A 23,353-nucleotide genomic window follows, 5' to 3' on the forward strand; every position below is an offset into this window, starting at 1 on the left:
TTGTGCCCTATTCGGGGTGGAAACGGTGTTTACCAAGAAAAAAAATTCATATCCAAAAGCTCAAATTGTGGAGACCTCTAATTAAGAAAAAAACAATAACATCCAATACACCATATCTTTAATATACTAGTTTTTAGGAGGTGTTTGTATTGACTTATTTTCAATGACTTTTAACTTTTAAGTTATTTTTTTATTTTAAAAAATATAAAGTACTTTTTAAAGCTGAGAAAGTACAAAAAGAAAAGAAGGTCAAAAGCAAAAAGTTGGGGGTTCCCTAAGAAGACCATCCAAACACCCTGTTAGTTGGGTTTTGTTTGCCTTGAAAGACAAAAAGTTCAATTTCACTCTTCCCTTATTTAATGCGTTTTTGCTTTCTCCGTAGCATTTACTTTTTCAGAATCTTTTTTGGTTGGGATCTTCATATTTTTTTAGTAAATAAAAGATGATGGTGTAATTTCCTGGCATAGTTATTTTAGTAAATTAAGAAATCCAAAATTTGAAGTTCAACTTCTGGGAATTTGACAAGAAAACATATTTCACATTTTGCATTTACCAGGAAGATGAGTGAGTGAGTGAGGACACGTGAACATCTATCTACATGAACATCATTTCTAAGAAGAAACTTAAAGCTTTACAATCATGTGAACGGGAACATTTTATAATCTGTCATATGCTCACAACTTTTGCATAAGTTCAGTCCCAATCAGTGGGAGGTTTTCTTTTTTTTTGACAAGATTACAAGTTGAAACTAGATAGGAAGACAAGATATATAGTGGCATATCAACCATATGCAGTGCAATAAAAGCATAGAAACAAGTAAGTAATGTTTGACATTACTCTGAAATATATAGCAAGGCACGAATTTATCACATTACTCCACTACCAGTAAAACGGGCAGGAACATAGATGTAAATATTACTACTCTATTACCTATCTCATTGCAGTTGCTGAGCGAGATTCAAATAGAAAACATCCGTTTCTAAGATACACATAATTCCTATGAAACATTCATGGAGGGCAGAGATATATAGACAGCTTATAAGGGGGTGGACGGGGCTATGATAACATGAACCATAATTATCTTAAAACCTGACATGCAAAAGTTGAAAGATATAGATTTATCAATCAGATGAAAAGACAGGAGCAAATTGATATTGCATCTCGACATTGAACTGAACTTTTTTGTACCTAGCTACCAACATACTTTCTTCGAATTCATTAGTTTGAGGCCTAAACATGATGGTCTTGTCAACTCATTGATGATTTCAGAACAAAGTATATACATGAAAACATTACTAGGAATGTGATATAACCAACCAAACTACAGCAAAGTAGTTTATAGTTAACTACGTTTGGAGAGATATAATAGCTAGGGATGTGAGAAGCAAGTATTAGATTAACCAACGAGGACCAAGACCAGCAATACCCCATGATGTCTCTTCTTCCTCTTCCGGAGGTATACAAGGAATTCCAAAGATAAGATGGGGTGACCTTGTCAAGCAATGCATGGGTTTATACGTGATCGACATGCCCTGAAGGTGAAAGACAGAATCATCAATCAATCAATCACGATATTTTAAAATAAAAGAATCAGTTGAGTGCAAACACATACCTCCTCTTCCTCCTCCTCCTCCTCCTCCTGTTGATTCATCTTCATCTGCTCCTTGTTCTTGTTGTTGATGTGATGTAGATCCTCCATCTCTGTTATGAGATCCTGGTTTTCCATCTTTCTTTTACCTGAAGAAATTGAGACACAAGTAGTAAAATAGCTCAATATGAGAGACGTACAAATTTGAAGTTCAACTTCTGGGAATTTGACAAGAAAACATATTTCACATTGCATTTACCAGGAAGATGAGTGAGTGAGGACACGTGAACATCTATCTACATGAACGTCATTTCTAAGGTGCTAAGAAGTAACTGAATGCAACTTAGAGCTTTACAACGGCTACAATCACGTGAGCTGGAACATTTTATAATTTGTCATGCCAAGATGCTCACAACTTTTGCATATCAACAAATAAGTTCAGTCCAAATCAGTGGAGGGAGCGAGCTCATGCAGTTTTCTTTTTTCACGAGATTACAAGTTGAAACTACATAGGAAGATAGTCTAAACAAGATAGTGGCAGACTTGTATATATGCAGTGCAACAAAAGCATAGAAAGAAGTAAGTAACGTTTGACATTACTCTGAAATATATAGTAAGGCACAAATTTATCACATTACTCCACTACCAGTAAAACGGGCAGGAACATAGATGTAAATATTACTACTCTATTACCTATATCATTACAGTTGCTGAGCGAGATTCAAATATAAAACATCCACAAGAACGCTTCTAAGATACACATAATTCCTAGCTAGGAAACATTCATGGAGGGCAGAGATATATAGACAACTTATAAGGGGATGGACGGGGATATGATAACATGAACCATAATTATCTTAAAACCTGACACGCAAAAGTTGAAAAATACGGAGAAAGATATAGATTATCAATCAGATGAAAAAAACAGGAGCAAATTGATATTGCATCTCGACATTGAACTGAACTTTTTTGTACTTAGAATGACCTAGCTACCACCATACTTGGTTCGACTTCATAAGTTCGAGGCCTAAACATGATAGTCTTGTCAACTCATTGATGATTTCAGAACATTAGATCCAAAGTATATACATCAAATCAAACATTACTACATGTATTATGTCAAGCAAGACGTGTGTGTGTCTGTTTGTGCAATTTTATACAAGTTTTAAGTGTTTACTCGTGCACATACAAAGTTGAATGACATAGATGACTAAAGCCAAATTAAATGGCATATTTATGTATTGTGTATATTTTTTATTCTGATTTGTTGTGGGGTTGAGTAATGTAAAATGGAAATTTACATAAATGAATTCTTTTGGATTAATTATTACCTTTTGGTGTTTTGTTTTTTTTTTAATAGGAAAAAAGATAAATAAACTCCCGAACTATCGTAAATGGTATGCAGATACCCTTCGTCATACTTTTGGGACATCGGTGCCCCTGCAGTCCAAAAACTAGAGCATATATGCCCTTCGCTCTAACGGGAGACTAAATAGGGGCACGTAGTACAAACTTATCAATCAATCCGATATTTAATAAATGTCCGGTCGGTGGATAAGATTATGACATGTGTATGTTCGTTAGTATAAAGGGTATATTTGCTCTAGTTTTTAGACGGGAGGGGCATCAATGTCCCATAAGTATGATGGAGGGTATTTGCACACCATTTACAATAGTTCGAAGGTATATTTGTCCTTTTCCCTTTTTTAATTACGGTCTATAACCTATTTTTGTCTTTAATACAAGGTAAATTTTGTGAGATTTGTTAGGTAGAATACATGTATATGTTTGTCTTTAATACAAGGTAAATCTTGTGAGATTTATTATGTAGGATGCATGTATCTCACGTGATTTGCTGACTTGCATGTATGATGCGTGTCTATTTATTAGTAAATAAAAGATGATGGTTGTATATTTAGCTCCTTCGTTATCCCTGCTTGATGAATCTTACATTGTCTTGTGTAATTAAAAAAAAAGTACCAAATCATATTTCCTCTATTTCATATTAACGAGACTTTTTACATTGTTAAAAATAATTAAATTAATCAAAATTCAAGATGAATATTTAGAGTTTTTTTTTTTCATATTTGCTATCTCATTTAATAAAATTTGATATTTTCTAGAAGATAAATTACACTACTTGTAAATTTATATTTGTGAGTGGAAAATATAGTTCAAATAATGTAATTGATTTTTTAACCTCCACAAATACTTCAAACCTGAATTATTGAATTTAATTCTGATTCTGTCTTTTTTCTCTTAAAGAAAGAGAGAGATTATTAATTACTATGATTAGGAGAGAAGCACATTGTGACTAACAAATTATTTTTCAAAAAATAATTAAACATCATAATGCTCAACATTAATGATAACCTATAGCAATTACTAGGAAGATGAGCGAGGGTCAAATACGTATATCAGTCTAGTGGAGAACATCTACAACAACATATTTTTTAAGTTGTAAAAACTTAAAACTAAACTTAAGGATCCCAGTAAATACACCAAAGTAGCATAGTCTGAGTAATTTCCAAAAATGATGACGATCTTGAACTTTTGACCTGCTTACACCATGGCACAACTTCCCATGGGGCAAGTGGAGTTCAAAAATTTAAGACCATCCATTTCCAAGGCATAGTTATTTTAGTAAATTAACAAGAAATTCAAATTGATCACTTTCGACACAAACAAGTAATAAAATAGCTCAATATGAGTGAAAGTCAACAACAGTATTATTAGCTTCTGGGAATTTGACAAGAAAACATATAGGAAGATGAGTGAGTGAGTGAGTACACGTGAACATCTATCTACATGAACATCATTTCTAAGAACAAACTTAGAGCTTTACAATCATGTGAACGGGAACATTTTATAATCTGTCATGCTCACAACTTTTGCACAAGTTCAGTCCCAATCAGTGGGAGGTTTTCTTTTTTTCACGAGATTACAAGTTGAAACTAGATAGGAAGACAAGATACATAGTGGCAGACTCAACCATATGCAGTGCAACAAAAGCATAGAAACAAGCAAGTTATGTTTGACATACTCTGAAATATATAGCAAGGCACAAATTTATCACATTACTCCACTACCAGTAAAACGGGCAGGAACATAGATGTAAATATTACTACTCTATTACCTATCTCATTGCAGTTGCTGAGCGAGATTCAAACAACCACAAGAACGTTTCTAAGATACACATAATTCCTAGCTAAGAAACATTCATGGAGGGCAGAGATAGACAGCTTATAAGGGGGTGGACGGGGCTATGATAACATGAACCATAATTATCTTAAAACCGGACATGCAAAAGTTGAAAGATATAGATTTATCAATCAGATGAAAAAACAGGAGCAAATTGATATTGCATCTCGACATTGAACTGAACTTTTTTGTACCTAGCTACCAACATACTTTCTTCGAATTCATAAGTTTGAGGCCTAAACATGATAGTCTTGTCAACTCATTGATGATTTCAGAACATTAGATCCAAAGTATATACATCAAATCAAAACATTACTAGGAATGTGATATAAGCAACCAAACTAGAGCAAAGTAGTAGGTAGTTAACTAGGTTAGGGATGTGAGAAGCAAGTATTAGATTAACCAACGAGGAGCAATACCCCATGATGTCTCTTCTTCCGAAGGAATTCCAAGGATCAGATGGGGTGACCTTGTCAAGCAATGCATGGGTTTATACGTGAGCGACATGCCCTGAAGCTGAAGAAGCAAAATTGAATCATCAATCAATCATCCATAGACCATATTTTACAAATAAAAAGAGTCAGTTGAGTGCAAATACTTACCTCTTCCTCTTCTTCCTCCTCCTGTTGATTCATCTTCATCTGCTCCTTGTTCTTGTTGTTGTTGATGTGATGTAGATCGTCCATCTCTGTTATGAGATCCTGGTTTTCCATCTCACAATCCTCCTGCTTTTCCATCTCAGCTACGCCGTTAATGCAATCCTGCTTCTGATTCTCCTTCTTCATCCCCCAAAGTTCCATTCTACGAGTCATTATCTCAAGATCCAGCAACGTCATCAGCCACCACAGTCTATCATCTGTGGCCCGTACCCGTATGTACAATTGGTGGCCCGCCCGATTCATTTNCCCCCCCCCCCCCCCCAAAATTTTATTACTTATATAAGTACTAATAAAATTTGGGGGCGGAATGCAAATCAATTGGCCACAGATAAAGGGAGATGTTTAGCCCTAATTCTAATTGAAACTTAAATTGAAGAATAAAAGAAAAGAAGGTTATGGCGATGGATGATAGACTGCAGTGGCTGATGACGAAGCTGGAATGTGATATAACCAACCAAAGTAGTAGATAGTTAACTAGGTTAGGGATGTGAGAAGCAAGTATTAGATTAACCAACGAGGACCAAGACCAGCAATTCCTTCCTCTTCCGAAGGTATAGAAGGAATTCTAAAGATAAGATGGGGTGACATTGTCCAGCAATGCATCGGTTTATACGTGAACGACATGCCCTGAAGCTGAAAGACAGAATCATCAATCAATCACGATATTTTACAAATAAAAGAGTCAGTTGAGTGCAAACACATACCTCCTCCTCCTGTTGATTCATCTTCATCTGCTCCTTGTTCTTGTTGTTGATGTGATGTAGATCGTCCTCCTCTGTTATGAGATCCTGGTTTTCCATCTCAGTTACGCCCTTAATGCAATCCTGCTTCTGATTCTCCGCCTTCATCCCCCACAGTTCCATTCTACCTATCTCATTGCAGATTCATATATAAAACATCCACAAGAACGCTTCTAAGACACACATAATTCCTAGCTAGGAAACATTCATGGAGGGCAGAGATATATAGACAACTTATAAGGGGATGGACGAGGATATGATAACATGAACCATAATTATCTTAAAACCTGACGGAGAAAGATATAGATTATCAATCATATTAAAAAAACAGGAGCAAATTGATATTGCATCTCAACATTGAACTGAACTTTTTTGTACTTAGAATGACCTAGCTACCACCATAGTTGCTTCGAATTTATAAGTTCGAGGCCTAAACATGATGCTCTTGTCAACTCATTGATGATTTCAGAACATTAGATCCAAAGTATATACATGAAAACATTACTAGGAATGTGATATAACCAACCAAAGTAGTAGATAGTTAACTAGGTTTGGATAGATATAATAGCTAGGGATGTGAGAAGCAACTATTAGATTAACCAACGAGGACCAAGACCAGTAATACCCCATGATGTCTCTTCTTCCTCTTCCGGAGGTATAGAAGGAATTCCAAAGATAAGATGGGGTGACCTTGTCAAGCAATGCATCGGTTTATACGTGAACGACATGCCCTGAAGCTGAAAGACAGAATCATCAATCAATCACGATATTTTACAAATGAAAGAGTCAGTTGAGTGCAAACACATACCTCCTCCTCCTGTTGATTCATCTTCATCTGCTCCTTGTTCTTGTTGTTGATGTGATGTAGACCGTCCTCCTCTGTTATGAGATCCTGGTTTTCCATCTCACTATCCTGCTTCTCCATCTCAGTTACGCCCTTAATGCAATCCTGCTTCTTCATCCCCCAAAGTTCCATTCTACGAGTCATTATCTCCAGATCCAGCCACTGCAGTCCATCATCCATCGCCGTAACCCTCTTTTTTTTCATTCTTCAATTTCAGTTTCAATTACAATTAGTTAGGGCTAAACCTAAACATCTCCCTTTTATCTCTGGCCCTTACCCATATGCACAATTGGTGCCCCGCCCTATTCATTTGCATTCCACCCCCAAATTTTATTATTACCCGTATAGTACTAATAGTTAAAATTTATAACGAATAATATTTTATTTTATTTTTTAATTCTGCTTTGTTGGGGGGTGTTGAGCAAGGTAAAATGAGATTTATACATAAATACATTTTTTTAGATTAATTATGCAAATAAATTGAGGTTTGTCCTAGCTCCGGCCTCGTTATTTCTTTCAGTTCTTTTTATACTAACCACGCCTTCCGTTTCATTTTATATAACATGTTTGACTAAATGTGGAGATTAAGCAAAAGGACCTTGTTGAGTTTAACAATCTTCTTTGAATCGAAGATTGCCACAACATGATCTTTCACATGTCCGCTATATCGTTGCTTGGTATATGGAAGAAGTAATTCCTTCATTGGATTGACAAATTCAAATAAAATTTGAGTTTAACAAAAATATATAAATTTCCACAAAATGAGTTAACTGGGTCAAAACACCAATGGTTGTAATATTTGTTAGAATATCCTAAATAAACACGTGGTGTGGATCTAAGTTCCAATTTATTACTGGAGCCATGGCATCCAAAAACTTTGATGGAATTATAATTAGGCACATCCTGGAATAGGATTTCAAAAGGTGATTTAGGGTGTAGTCATCCTCCCTAATTTGATGGAATTTATAATCAGGCGCTTGAAGATGATTGTGAGAGCAGTATGACCTCTACCTGAGCAATGTTGGTAGTGATTGGCAAATATATATCATTCTGAGTACTTGACGGCTTTTAGTTTGTCATTAAATTAAATGCAGCAACTTCACTTAACTTTACCCATACACACAACTCAAATTCAAATAATGTGTGTCCGTTATTTTTTTTTGTCATAAAAAAAAGAATGCAAATTTTCTAAAGAAGTTAGAATAACTGTCTCTTCTCAAAAGTGTTTTAAAAACACATATTTGTCTAAGTGTTCTTCTGACCTTCAGACACTGTAGAACTAGATTTATATGATAGAGTACTGGATAGTCAAAACACCCTGCAACACATAACTAACAACCTTCAATGAAGAAAAAACCTTGCACCAGCAAAAAATAGTGCCCGTAATTGCGTGGTATAGTGTTTGCATTTGGCTCTAGTAACCTCAAGTTTGTTTGCTAGACTTCTTCCTTCCTGCCAGCACAATTCAAAATATTCAGTATGGTGCAACAGAGCAAAAACAGAAAGAAAGAAAGAAAAAGAGACAAGGAAACTGATAGAGAAAAAGTTTAATACCAAAAATTGGACCGCTTAATAGGTCACCTTGACAACTGTGTGTGCTCGGGAAGGATAAAATAGCATCCTCCTAATAGTAGACTTCGCAATATCCAAGTTGAAATTTTCTTTAAATCTTTTTGCAGCATCACGCATAGCCTGTAAAAAGATTTATTAAAATTTACAACTTTAAAACTATTCAAGTATTGAAAAGTAAGTGAGTCGTCGCCCACCTTGTAAGTGACATCGAAATCACCATGATACACGTTTGAGAAGTAAATTTCCATCATATTGTTAAGCAAACTCTTGGTAGTTTTTGGCTGCAAAAAAATAAAGGTTGAGCAAACACTTGGTAATTTTTGGCTGCAAAAAAATCAAGGTTGAGCAAACACTTGATAGTTTTTGGCTGCAAAAAAATAAAGGTTGAGCAAACACTGATAGTTTTTGGCTGCAAAAAAATAAAGGTTGAGCAAACACTTGATAGTTTTTGGCTGCAAAAAAATCAAGGTTGAGCAAACACTAGGTAGTTTTTGGCTGCAAGAAAATAAAAGTTGAGCAAACACTGGGTAGTTTTTGGCTGCAAACAAATAAAGGTTGAGCAAAAGATAACAAAAGTCTTTTTAAGACAGATTTGAACTTGGAACCTCGAGGGTAAATTTTGAATTTACCTAAACCACTAAGCCAACCTCTTGTCTTGAGTCTAGGGGATTCAAAAATCATATATATACATTAAAAAATTTTAAAAATTATGCAATGTTTTTTTGCCAAGGGGGTTCGTGTGAACACCCTCTCGACCCCCTAGATCCACCCCTGCTTAGCATATTACATAATTCAAGATTTCTGCATAATGTTTTTTAAGTCCTCATTTACAAGAACCTATATATCCTAATTTGTGCTAGTCTATGGTGACACGCTTGATATTGGACTCTCGACGCTAACATCATAAGAAAGAACACACAATTATTTGTGCCAAACTCCCCGTTTCTTATCATTCAAGACTAGAAATCCTTGCATGTTGGGGTTGCACATCATAAGAAAGAACACACAACCATGTTTTTTTCTTACCTCCTCATAAAATTGATATTGATCTAATAGTTGAAGTTGTTCCCTTGAAGGTCCTCTGTCAACTAATTGATATATTGCATCCACCATAGCATCTATGATCTGATTAAAAATAAAACATTTGTTAAACATAATCTCAACTATGGTAACTGTAAGCTTAATTTCAGGTTATCAGAATGTCTTTAAGGAATGGAAAGTTATAGGTGCTTCTTAATTGCAAATGAATGCATTAATTTCCACAAGACTTGGATTAAGCCATTGATCATGTTAATTGGTGCCCTTTACTAGACATTTTGAGACAAATGAAGTTCGGAAGTAAGTGGATCACTACTTGTATATCCATATATATTAATAAATGGAATTCCGGAAGTTTTTTAAAAACCACATAGAGGAGAGGAGATCCCCACTCTCCTTACATTTTTAGATAGAAGCCTCAAATCTGATGCTAAAAAGAGCTGAAGAATATGGGTGGATGTATTGAATGAAGTAATGGAGAAGACGTGGCAATTTCGCTCATCTAATATAATGATGATATATTGCTTCTCTGTGAAGCAAACAGAGAACAATTCTTACACCTTAGGGAAATGTAATTGCCATTTGAAACTGTGTCAGGTCTAAGAATCAATCTGAAAGATAAAAAAGTGAAATATGGGTCACAAGGTGGAGACTTTCCCCCTCTAACTACCTCTTGGTGCTAAGCAGAAAGATAAAAAAGTATTGACAAGTACGAGAGGTTGTCTCCTTGGAAGAAGTGGTGTACTGGACAGGTTACCTACGTATCTCATGTCTCCTATTCAAATGTCCAAATAGGGGTGAAAGAAGGATTAATAGATTGAGAAACAACGGTTAACTCTGATAAAAGGAAACTTCACTGGGTGAGTTGGAATAATGTTATGGTTGACAAAAAGGAGGTGGTCTGGGCATTAGAAACCTCAAGCTTCACAACCAGCGGGATGGTCGTGGAGATTAAATGATCACAGGAAGGAAATCATTATCAAATATGGGAAGAAGGATCAAAATCAGTGCTGCTGGTTGGAAGAATATATCCGCAGAAGCATTAGATTCTGGTAAGACAAGTGGCATGAGAGTGGAAAGCTGATAGATATTAATTTCCCTAACCTCTTCAACAAGGACATATTATTGGTGGAAGATTACTTCGTTAAGGTCAGGATGGCATCTACATTTTACTATTGCTCTCAGAGAGTTAGGACACCAACTGGCCATGGAAATCATTAGGCGAGCAACCTGCTTTGGATGGTTAGCTGCAATGGAGGCCTACTTAACTCAAACAGTTTTTAAAAAGGTACTTATTGCTGATTTCAATGTGAAGACTCTTTAGAGACCAATAATACTGCATTGCAATTTCTCCTGGTCATTAATTATTTCTTAACATTTTTGGAGTTGCAATTGGGTGATGCCTCAAGATGTGAGAAGTTTGCTGTCCAGTTAGCTAGTGAGAAGATTGAAAAGACGAAGAAGCTTACTTTGGAAGAGTACTGTACCACACTGCACCCTTTTGTTATACAAACACTATATTTTTTCTTTTGGAGTCTTGATGTTTTACTTCTTATGTGAATTGATTCTGTAGTACCTACCTGGTACTCTCATTAATAAATCACTTTACCTAATGGGGAAAATGTCAGATTGATGCAATGAGAAGAATAATAGTAACCTTACCGTCTGAGATCCATTAATGTCGTTGGAACTGAAGGAGTAGCTGACTGTTGCAAATTTGTTCCCATTTGATTGCCTCTCACCGAATGGTATATAATAGGTCATGCCAACACAAGCCTCCTGAAAAATATGAGATTTAGAACGTTTAGTTACTAAGCAATTAAAGAATGTCAACAATAAAAAAAAAAAGAACAAACTACATACCCTTATACCATGTAAACCAGCCACCCGTACAACTTCATCTTTCAGCAGGTTGATAAAAAATTGCAATCTAAAATTCTCTTCCGGCTGACACATATTTATTTGATATATTAACACTTAAATATTCATTTTATAAAGTATTTACATTAAAACTGTAGAATTATAACTATACCATATTCTCATACTCAAGACAGATTGCAAAAGTTATAGAACACATCATTCTTTCAGCATGATCAGTCATGAAAAACTCTTTCCTGTCAAAATTGAACATGGTTTAGAGGGTGTCTTTTTCAACTAACACATAAAATGTGACACAATTATCCATTTTCCGTCCAAAAGTAACACTTACGTTGTAACGGTTGGAGGAAAACTGAAAGGTATCCTTGTGAGCTTCTCGGGTTGAAATTGTTTTTGAGGTATGGATGGATTTGGAATCCCACCCTAAAAAAATGAAACATGTCAAAAAAGAACAAAATAATACGTAAACTGAATTAGAAGTAAAGGTCCAACAATAGCTGACCAGATAATTTTCCAAAAGCAACTCAATTGCATGCCGATCAAATTTACCCACTAGGACAACCCGGAAAAGTGAAGGATCTTTAAAGAATCTCCTGCAATATGTCCAGCCTTTTTCTACATCAACATCCCCAATCGTTGTTGTCTGCATAGAAACACCAATTAGCAAGAAAATAATTGTATGAACCATATTCCAACACTACGCTCACAATATTAAAGAAATGCTATATACATGCATTTTCCTCCCTGTGTGTGAGCACCGCCACGAACTGTCTAGGTAGAATTTGTGAGCGAAAAATTTAAAAGGTATTTCTTAACTTGAAGAGTTTATCTCAATAACTCTGATTCATTTTGTTTTTGGTGTGATCAATAGTCATAAAAAAGTTTGAATTAAAACAAAAGATGGTTAGTCTATCATTATAGATTCGGAAACTATATATACATATTCAAGAATCTCGAAAAAAAATTTAAAGTTTCTTTAGGAAGGGTCACCTTGTAAAAGTAGGATCCACCAGTATTGATTTCTAATTGAGTTTTCCTCGCGGTTTCATGTATCAGTATCTTTTTAGAAGAATGCTGTTCACCAGACAGAGTTTTCCTGATCCCATCAACTATTTCCTGCAGTCTTTGTGTTTCAGGTTCTAGCTCACTTGTGAACAGTAAATACACAATCTGTAGGCAACCATGAATAAACAATCAAACAAACAAATATAAATCTCAAGATATTAAATATAAGTAAGTGATATATCAAAAAGAAACCTGTAGGACAGCTCCCATATCCAACGAGGAAAAGTTTGCTTGAAGACACCTCTTATACTCATCAATGTTTATACAAAACTTAATTTTGTCACATGAGAGATGCTTCTTGAAGTTTGAAATAAGGATCTCTTCAGCAAATGGACCAGACATTAAGCTACTATGGTAATCTGTTTCCGGAACTTCTGTCAATCCACCATATGCATATCCAGCCAAGAAAACCTGCACATAAAAATAAAGGCAGAATTTGAAAAAGGCATGGTTAGATGAAGTGTGATATCTCTACACTAGGTGGCACAGTATTTTCCATATCATCCACTAAAACAAGTCCTAAAATAGATATCTCGGGGTATTATTATCGATTTTCTAAAAGAACCTATTTTTCAGTAATTGCATACTTTTGTCATTCAATCTCTGTGTAGCAACATTAGAGAAGATTATATAGGCCGTTAGAAGAGATTAGCTAGTCATAAAAAATAGAAAGCTCAATAGAAAAGAAGCTAATCCAGAGAACTCTCACCACTTGATACTTCCATAAAAAGTAAATGGAAATCGTCAACCAGAAGAGGAGAACAATAATCTTTGCTTATTTGAGACCTCAATTATTATTATTTTTAATTTAAGAGATTTGAGACTTCAATCAACGGATGTGATTTTCAAGAAAAATAAACTTAGCTAATTCAGTTGAGAATTAACACATCTGAGTTTCAGGATTAACAATTTAAGTTCTTCAAACATTCCAACTGAATTAAAACTAGTTTCCAAAGAGAACGCTTTGGAGATAGACCTTGCATTCCTAAAACTCACGTCTATTGCACTTAGCAATCTTACACTTTGTCTAGCAGTTTGAAGCTGCCTCATAATCGAGTAAAACGAATATAATTTCAAATATATACGTCACACAACTTTTTAGTACAAAAGGTAAACAATAACAAGAACTCAGTGAAAAATGAAACTAGGAATCCAAAAATGGAAGGTTCAGCATCTGAACTCAAGACTTATCACAAATTTTGGGCTTAAAGTTACCTCATCATCAAACTCCGAATACTTGTATGAAACATGCATTCCATTGGATAATACAAGTTCCGTAGCTCCAATGGAAGAACATTCAGTCTTGTAAAGAATACTCCTGAAATACATTCAGTATTTAGAAAAGCAAGACTGACAGTTTAAACTACCGTAATACTATTGGGTTCTCAATTTGGCCTAGTCCTAACTGTCCTATGAGAGAGTGCAGAAAGGTTTTTACGATTTAAGGTATCATTTGAAACATTTCTTAAAACTCTTACCTTTACAAATATGACATGATATTTCTAGTAATACATCACTACATAGTTGTTTACTCCAACATAGATGCTAACTTAGCATTGAAACTTGAAAGTGAGTAATGTATTTGCACCATAAGTTGATGTTGACTACAAGTTGTATGGTTAAATTCATTCTTCATCGATTTACTCTTCTTTGAAGACCATAGCGAGATAATTACCCTGGCTTTGGCTTCTCAAAAGAAATTTTTGATGGTCCCCAGCCATAAGGAAGACGCTCCTTTTCATTATTATCACGTATCACTCGTATGGTCTTACTCAGGTCCTCTTCTGTAACGAAAGTTTTGTTTTGAATAACTGCTACTGAAATATTGCAGTGTCTGGAAAGATCCTGCAAGCCCCTGATATCTCCGATTTGAATTCCTACAAGTTTGAGATTAATTAACATTTACATCTCTTAAAATAAACTTGACAATTGCAATGAAGCTAATTAACACGACTTCCTTTTATGATAAGGAAACGTAATATTAGCATAACATACTCTCAATCAGCAGTCTCATGAGTCGTGTATTAACTTGATAAAGAGCATCATTATGTGTGAAGTGCTGCAAGGAACAGAAAAGGATAATGAGTTCTAGGATATAATTTAAACATGAACTAAGGAAAAACGTGGTGAAAAAAAAAAAAAAAAGATAAGGCAAAACATGTTCAAGATGTACTTTATTGTAATGCTCCAGCAAACGTTCAGAATCATTGCCTTCAATATTCAGCTCTTGTTGCATCCAATACAGAAGGAAATCACGTTGCTCCGTTAGTACTTCTTCTTTGATTCCCTGGACTCTTATTATATCAACCTAAATAATGTAACCACAAGAATATTTAGTGCTTCTATAAAAAATATATTCAATAAGATCCTGTTCAGATTAGAAACATCAGAGTTGTTTCAGTCTGTGCCATTTTCTTTGATACCATGGACTCTAGTTTGAGCAATCTAAAGAAAGTGAACACAAGAAAGTTTAGCTCTTTCAATAACGAATATTTTTTCGTTTGATCTCTATTTAGATTAGAAATACGGAGATGTTTCAAAAAACTAATTATAAAGGGTGATGAATTACCTCGAGAAGGAATGTCCTTAAGATGTTGAGTGCTTCTGGTCCGTCACATTTTACCCAAACGGTATATCTGACAGACATTTGTGTAGGATAGATATCTTCCATCTTCAGATTTGGAATTTTTTTTTTTAATCTCTTTAGAAACAAATACACCACTAGCCGACGTTTGTAGTACTGGAACACATCTTCCACAGTTTCAAACCTTTTTTTTTCGAACATAATAGTGAGATACACTTCAGATCGCTCCAACTTGGGAAAACGTAATAGACAAAAAAGAAAAACTTAAATTAGCAAAATATTATCCAGAAATTTAATAAGAAAATAAAAGCAAACACCAAATGAGTGAGTTCTAAATTCTAACAGTGATAAAAGACAGAATGATATACTGTTGCAACATTTGAATGAAGTAGATTTAGATACCTCTTTAAGTTCAGTATCTACGTGAGCAAACAATCTAGGCTCATCCCATTTCTGAAAAGGGAATTCCGGAATCTGTGGTTCAGAACCTATACTCTTGGTATTGAAAGAGCTTTTAATCTGTTCAGCTACTCCATGAACCTGAAATTGAAGAGGAAAGACAGAAAAAAAATGATTAAAATTTGTAATTCTTTAGTCTATTTTTTCCTCTAAAGAGAGATTGACATTAACCTGTGTGTCATCTAATTTACCCACAACGACTAGCACCATTTTAGTGGGGATGTACCACTTGTTGTAAAATTTCATTGCAGCATCTTTGGATAAAGCTTGTATTGACTCTGCTGTACCACAGCTAGGCATTGCATACTAAAGGAATAATAATTAGCTATTATTAACATGGTGCTTGAGATCGATTTGCAAATAAAAAATATATATGAGGAAACATACAACCTTTGTTCCTGGATATATGTATGAACATAAAATTTGGTTACGACGGCTCTTTACATCACAAGAGAGAAATCGAATCCGGTGTATCATATATTTTTTTTCCTTTTCAAATGCCTCTTGAGTAAAAGTTAACTGCAAAACAATACCATTAGCAGAAAAAGAAAAATTGAAAGAAAAAAATGAGTTGTAAGATTCAATTGCCAAACCTTTCTACACATATTTCCCAATTGTGAAACTACTTTCAAGGCGTCCTCCATGTTATTCACTGAAAACACATATGTGGTGTCATCATGAGAAAGCTTCCGAGAACTCCAATGAACGTTAGTCCCAACAAGAACATGAGAAAAAACAAGTTGCTGAACAACCCACGCAGCACTCTGTTGTTCTTCATTTTCACAAATGGACCTGAAAATTAAGGCCACAAAATACAAACTGAATGTACTCACAAAAACATACATGTATGTATGTATCTATATATTATTTCATAGCATCGGTCTCGCAAAAACCTAAAATAATTTTGTTGAAAATCACTAGAGCTAGTCACAAAAAAAAAACATTAACAAAATATTGCATACCCTGCCTTGACAATCAGCTTCAACTTTATCGCTCCATCTTTTTCCTTTAGTCCATCCAGTTGCTTGATAAGGTATACAAATCCATTATCGAGTCGTTCGTGCCTGTAAGGATAGAATGGAGGTGCAGAAACCAGCTCCCGTTCGTCCTTAGCTGTCATTACAGGCGCCGACGGAATAATCATCCGTACCTCATCGTCAATTACCAACGCTCCTTCATCTTTACAGTCGTGATAATACTCTTCCGACGATGAGCGCCAACTATCCGGCGAAGAGGACAACGACTCCTCCATTGTGGAGCAGACAGACTCTGCGTATGCTTTCCACTGTCCTAATACTAATAATGAGTACCAGTCCTCTGAAAGTGCAGTCTCTTGCAGGGAATTTTTTTCTTTTTTTTTTTTTTTTTTTTTTAAAAAAAAAAAAGACACCCTGTCTAGAGTTAAACACGATCGAGAATTTGCTCATTTGGGACTCCAAGATTTTAAATCTATATATTGGCAACTATAATTTTTTCATTTTTAAATTCATTTCATAATTAAAATCACACGAAGAAAGTATGATATTATATTCTTCACTTATGCTGCCTCAAGTATGCTCCTACAACAATACTACCGAAATTTGTCATCCTCTTATCTACAAGTCATGAATGTCACATACGATTCGTATTTTTTTACCGTGCTTGAACATCTTTCAATTTTGAGCTTGTGGATATTGGTATTTTTTTATTCCACGTCAAAGTCTACGATTAATTTGTGCATCATTAGCATTTGATTAGTGTGTTGTGAAACAACATTATACTATATATAAAACATTCAATGTTTCATGCACGAATAAATTAGCATATTGAAGTGGATTGTTACTATGTTTAAAAAAAAAAAAAATGAGCTAGCTACTAATCAATTGTATATAACTTGGAAATTTGTTGCCACAAACGAATAATTAAATGATATTTTTATAAATACGTTGAGAAGATTTTGCAGTATGAAACAAAATAAAATCAAATATTTCATCTATGACTCATATTTAGGTTTAACATGCATGCGGCTGTTTCTTGGACGGGGGACATTTTATACGTAAGTGCTAAAATCTCTGACACACACACATAAAACAGAGAAAGAAAATGAGTATGTAAGAATCAATCCCCATATAGTAGATGTTGTGGACCAGACAAATCATAAATTTTTTGAAATTTGTAGCGGTCACTTCATACACTGTATAATATATATATATATACGGAAAATATAATTGGCAAGACAGATTTTTGACACGAAATGACACGAGCAACAAAAGTCAAAGTATTTTCGTAATTTCGGTGAAAAGTTAAGGGTGTTTGGATAAATTCATTTATTTCGTGTACCTAAATTACCCTCAAAAGTAAAACCACTTTTGACTGACTATCGGCTCCACTTATATTGTGCCACGTGGAAAGTGTTGGTTCCCATTTCAGAAAATGAATTTCTCTCTCTTCTTAAACGTTTTTTTTCCTCTTTCATACTTTTTTTTTACTTCTTTTTCTTTGACTTTTCTTTTCAAATTAATGTTTCAAATTTCTCTACTTCCATACTTGTATAATTTTATTCATGGAAAATATAAAAATATGAAATCCAAAAAGAAAATATTCATTCAATTTCTAACATTTTAAAATTAATTATTTATATTACTAAAAATAGTTAGATAAAATTATTTGTTAATTTACAAAATATAATTAATTACAATTTTTTTTATTATAACATTTTTTTTCTTTTTGGAAGTGTAAATAAAATTTATAAATTTAAAATTACATAAGTTTTTATACTAATTTCATGAAATTAAAAAAACGGAAAGCATCCATAAATACCTATATATAAATACATATTCTTTCCGTCAATTTATACGATATTTTATTCTTGAAATTCAAGCTAGGTGAAATTTTTCATCACTTTAACCTTTTTTATTTTTCTTGCTATTTAATTTTTGTGGACTTCTCAAAAATATACGATACTATAAAAAAATTTATAGGGTACATCTATATAGGATCCTTCAAAAAAAAAAAATTACGCATTATCTAAGAATTTAATCATTTTAAAGAAATATGATAAATTATTTCCAATGATTTTATTATTTAACGACGATATATTAAGATGTCTTGTTAATATTTGATTTAAATAAAAATAATCAATAAAATTACGAGTCATATCAACAAGAAAAAGCACTATCAACAATATCAAAATAAAACTATAAATTAAATTACGAAGTAAATGCAATAAAATTTGATTATTATAAAAAGAAACACATGAATACTAACAAAGAGAACAATTTTTTTTTTCCAGTTTTGAAGAGGGTTATACGTAAAATCATTACGGACCATTTATTAATAAAATAATAGAATGTAAAACTTTATCCTAAAAAATCAATGTCTATTAGTACTTAAATAATTTTTAATTTTATATTACTTTGGTAAATATGATTGTAAAAGTTTATATTTGAATTGTTTCACAAAAATAGAAGATTTTTCACTATTATAAGTCGAATCATTATGATGAAATAAATGTAATAGATATAGTATTATATGAGTTATGCTCTCTCACAAATACAAGTCAGTTGAATGCGATTATATAAGCATAATCAATAATCGGATAATACAATTAGTTATGGTACATGTCAACAAAATAAAATAATATAAATCTAACAACAAAATAAAATAAAACTAATGAGTGAAGTAAAGAAAAAAAAATGAGTAAAGTAAGAGAGAGAGAAAATAAGAAAGAAAAAGTCAAAGAGTGGTTTTCTATTTTGGAGGGAAAACCACAAGTAATTTTGTCACCTAAGGGCTATTTGGTCATTTCGCCGTGTCTTGCCAATTCATGCCAAAAAAGTGTCTTGCCATTTAGCACTACTCATATATATCAACTTATATTTTTAGTCCCTTTTTTTAAAAAAATGATATCTTAAAATAAAATTTTATATGTTCAAAAACTATAGAAAAAGTACTATAAATTGTAATTTATTCATATCAATATGATGAAAAATACATCCTAAATTTTTTATCAAAATTCATATAATTTGACTCTCAAAACTGAAACTATGACAACGAAAAAGGAATGAATGAAGTATTTTGGGTTTGTGTGCCGCATAGGGCCCTATTCGGGGGGAAACGGTATTTACCAAAAAATTTTTTACCCAAAAGCTCAAATTGTGGAGACCTCTAATTAAGAAAAAACTTTTTTTTTTTTTTACCGTGGTTTCCGGGTGTCGCTTCGCGAACCCGACTAGCTGTACCCACCGGGTCCCGCTGTTTCAAGGCGGGTCCACCACGGTTAGTTCCACGGGGCCCTGGAGACGCGGCCGGTTTGTAATGCCTCCAGTGGCCCTGCTGGGGCTCGAACTGGCGACCTGAAGGACTTTGTCCCAAGCCTTTACCAGCTGAGCTACCCCTCAGGGTTAAGAAAAAACTAATAACATCCAATACACCATATCTTTAATACTAGTTTTTAGGAGGTGTTTGTATTGACTTATTTCCAATTAGTTTTAACTTTTAAGTTATGTTTTAACTTTAAAAAATATAAAAACTTTTTGAAGTACTGTTTAAAGCAGAGAAAGTACACAGAGAAAAGAAGGTCAAACGCAAAAATATGGTGGTCCCAATGAAGGCAATCCAAACAACCTGTTAGTTGGGTTTTGTTTGGCATGAAAACAAAAAGTTCAATTTCACTATACCCTTATTTAATGCGTAGCATTTTTCTCCGTAGCATTTACTATTTCAGAATCTTCATTGGTTGTGATCTTCATATTTATTATTATATTTTTTTAGTAAATAAAAGATGACGGTGTAATGTAATTTCCTGGCATAATTATTTTAGTAAATTAACAAGAAATTCAAATTGATCTCTTTCGACACAAACAAGTAGTAAAATAGCTCAATATGAGTGAAGTTCAACAACAGTATTATTAGCTTCTGGGAATTTGACAAGAAAACATATAGGAAGATGAGTGAGTGAGCGAGGACACGTGAACATCATTTCTAAGAAGAAACTTGGGGGTCGTTTGGTTTGAAAATGAGCTATGATGGGATAAGTTATGTTGGATTAGTTATGATGGGATAAGTTATGTTGGGATTATTTTTTATTGAGTGTTTGGTTTGTTGTATTCAAAATAATAAATTTTAAGAACAATTTATTTGTTTACANATTATATGAGTCATTATCCCCAAATCCAGCTTCGTCATCGTCATTTACCAACGCTCCTTCATCTTTACAGTCGTGATTATACTCTTCGACGACGAGCGCCAACTATCCGGCGAAGAGGAGATGTATTTTTCAACTTTTGCATGTTGTTGTCCTCTTCGCCGGATAGTTGGCGCTCGTCGTCGGAAGAGTATAATCACGACGGTAAAGATGAAGGAGCGTTGGTAAATGACGTTGAGGTACGGATGATTATTCCATCGGCGCCTGTAATTACAGCTAAGGAAGAACGGGAGCTGGTTTCTGCACCTCCATTCTATCCTTACAAGCACGAACGACTCGATAATGGATTTGTATACCTTATCAAGCAATTGGATGAGCAAAATGAAAAAGATGGAGCGATAAAGTTGAAGCATTGTCAAGGCAAGGGTATGCAATTTTTTGTTAATGTTTTTTTGTGACTAGCTCTAGCTCTGAACTGATCAAGTGATTTTCAACAAAATTATTTTAGGTTTTTGCGAGACCGATGCTATGAAATACTGTGGTTCAGAACTTAAACTCTTGGTATTGAAAGAGCTTTTAATCCGTTCAGCTACTCCATGAACCTGAAATTGAAGAGGAAAGACAGAAAAAAAATTACTAAAATTTGTAATTCTTTAGTAGATTTTTTCCTCTAGAGAGAGATTGACATTAACCTGTGTGTCATCTAATTTACCCACAACGACTTGCACCATTTTAGTGGGGATGTACCACTTGTTGTAAAATTTCTTTGCAGCATCTTTGGATAAAGCTTGTATTGACTCTGCTGTACAATAGCTAGGCATTGCATTCTAAAGGATATATATATACATAGCTATTATTAACATGGTGTTTGAGATTTGCAAATAAAAAATATATATGAGGAAACATACAACCTTTGTTCCTGGATATATGTATGAACATAAAATTTGGTTACGATGGCTCTTTACATCACAAGAGAGAAATCGAATCCGGTGTATCATACGTTTTTTTTCCTTTTCGAATTCCTCTTGAGTTTGAGTAAAAGTTAACTGCAAAATAATACTATTAGCAGAGAAAAAAAAACAAGTTGTAAGATTCAATAGCCAAACCTTTCTACACATATTTCCCAATTGTGAAACTACTTTCAAGGCGCCCTCCATGTTATTCACTGAAAACACATATGTGGTGTCATCATGAGAAAGCTTCCGAGAACTCCAATGAACGTTAGTCCCAAAAGAACATGAGAAAAAACAAGTTGGTGTGGGTTGTTCAGCAACTTGTTTTTTCTCATGTTCTTGTTGGGACTAACATTCATTGGAGTTCTCGGAAGCTTTCTCATGATGACACCACATATGTGTTTTCAGTGAATAACATGGAGGACGCCTTGAAAGTAGTTTCACAATTGGGAAATATGTGTAGAAAGGTTTGGCTATTGAATCTTACAACTTGTTTTTTTTTTTTTCTGCTAATGGTATTGTTTTGCAGCTAACTTTTACTCAAGAGGAATTCGAAAAGGAAAAAAAATGTATGATCTCTGTTGTTCTTCATTTTCACAAATGGACCTGAAAAAGCCACAAAATACAAACTGAATGTACTCACAAAAACATACATGTATGTATCTATATATTATTTCATAGCATCGGTCTCGCAAAAACCTAAAATAATTTTGTTGAAAATCACTTCAGTTCAGATCTAGAGCTAGAGCTAGTCACAAAAAAACATTAACAAAAAATTAAATTACATACCCTGCCTTGACAATCAGCTTCAACTTTATCGCTCCATGTTTTTTCTTTTGTCCATCCAGTTGCTTGATAAGGTATACAAATCCATTTGCGAGTTGTTCGCGCTTGTAAGGATAGAATGGAGGTGCAGAAACCAGCTCCCGTTCTTCCTTAGATGGAATAATCATCTGTACCTCATCGTCATTTACCAACGCTACTTCATCTAATTTACAGTCGTGATAATACTCTTCCGACGACGACGAGCGCCAACGACTTCTCCATTCTCCATTGTGGAGCAGAGAGATTGAATCATCAATCAATCATCCATAGACCATATTTTACAAATAAAAAGAGTCAGTTGAGTGCAAATACTTACCTCTTCCTCTTCTTCCTCCTCCTGTTGATTCATCTTCATCTGCTCCTTGTTCTTGTTGTTGTTGATGTGATGTAGATCGTCCATCTCTGTTATGAGATCCTGGTTTTCCATCTCACAATCCTCCTGCTTTTCCATCTCAGCTACGCCGTTAATGCAATCCTGCTTCTGATTCTCCTTCTTCATCCCCCAAAGTTCCATTCTACGAGTCATTATCTCCAGATCCAGCAACGTCATCAGCCACCGCAGTCTATCATCCATCGCCATCACCCTCTTTTCTTTCATTCTTCAATTTCAATGAGAATTTCAATTTCAATGAGAATTAGGGCTAACATCCCCCCTTTATCTGTGGCCCGTACCCGTATGTACAATTGGTGCCCCGCTCGATTCATTTGCATTCCGCCCACAAATTTTATTACTTGTATAAGTACTACTCTAGATAGATATTCAAAGGCCCGTTTACGGGCCCAATATTTTAATATTTTGGGAAAAATAAGCAAATATCCCAT

At 34.2% G+C, this 23,353-nt stretch overlaps 1 protein-coding gene across 1 annotated transcript; it reads right to left on the minus strand.

Moving 5' to 3' along the window:
- Positions 1-1,391: 1,391 nt before the first annotated feature.
- Positions 1,392-23,169, minus strand: LOC125846112 (uncharacterized). Its single transcript, XM_049525563.1, has 5 exons — positions 22,848-23,169; positions 6,879-6,925; positions 5,209-5,258; positions 1,613-1,737; positions 1,392-1,532 (listed from the first exon to the last, which is right to left on the minus strand). Exons 1-5 carry the CDS (start codon positions 23,127-23,129, stop codon positions 1,392-1,394), a joined length of 645 nt encoding a protein of 214 aa, XP_049381520.1. The 5' UTR covers positions 23,130-23,169.
- Positions 23,170-23,353: the final 184 nt, after the last annotated feature.

Source organism: Solanum stenotomum, chromosome 11 (genome assembly GCF_019186545.1).
Source record: "Solanum stenotomum isolate F172 chromosome 11, ASM1918654v1, whole genome shotgun sequence".
NCBI classification, from domain to species: Eukaryota; Viridiplantae; Streptophyta; class Magnoliopsida; order Solanales; family Solanaceae; genus Solanum; species Solanum stenotomum.

Coding starts and splice junctions, on each gene's coding strand:
- LOC125846112 (XM_049525563.1), bottom strand. CDS start 23,129: ATGAAAGAAAAGAGGGTGATGGCGATGGATGATAGACTGCGGTGGCTG. Junction 6,926..22,847: donor AGGAGGAAGAAGAGGAAGAG/GTAAGTATTTGC, acceptor TCTGTCTTTCAG/CTTCAGGGCATGTCGTTCAC. Junction 1,738..5,208: donor GGAAGAAGAGACATCATGGG/GTATTGCTCCTC, acceptor CAATTTCTTCAG/GTAAAAGAAAGATGGAAAAC.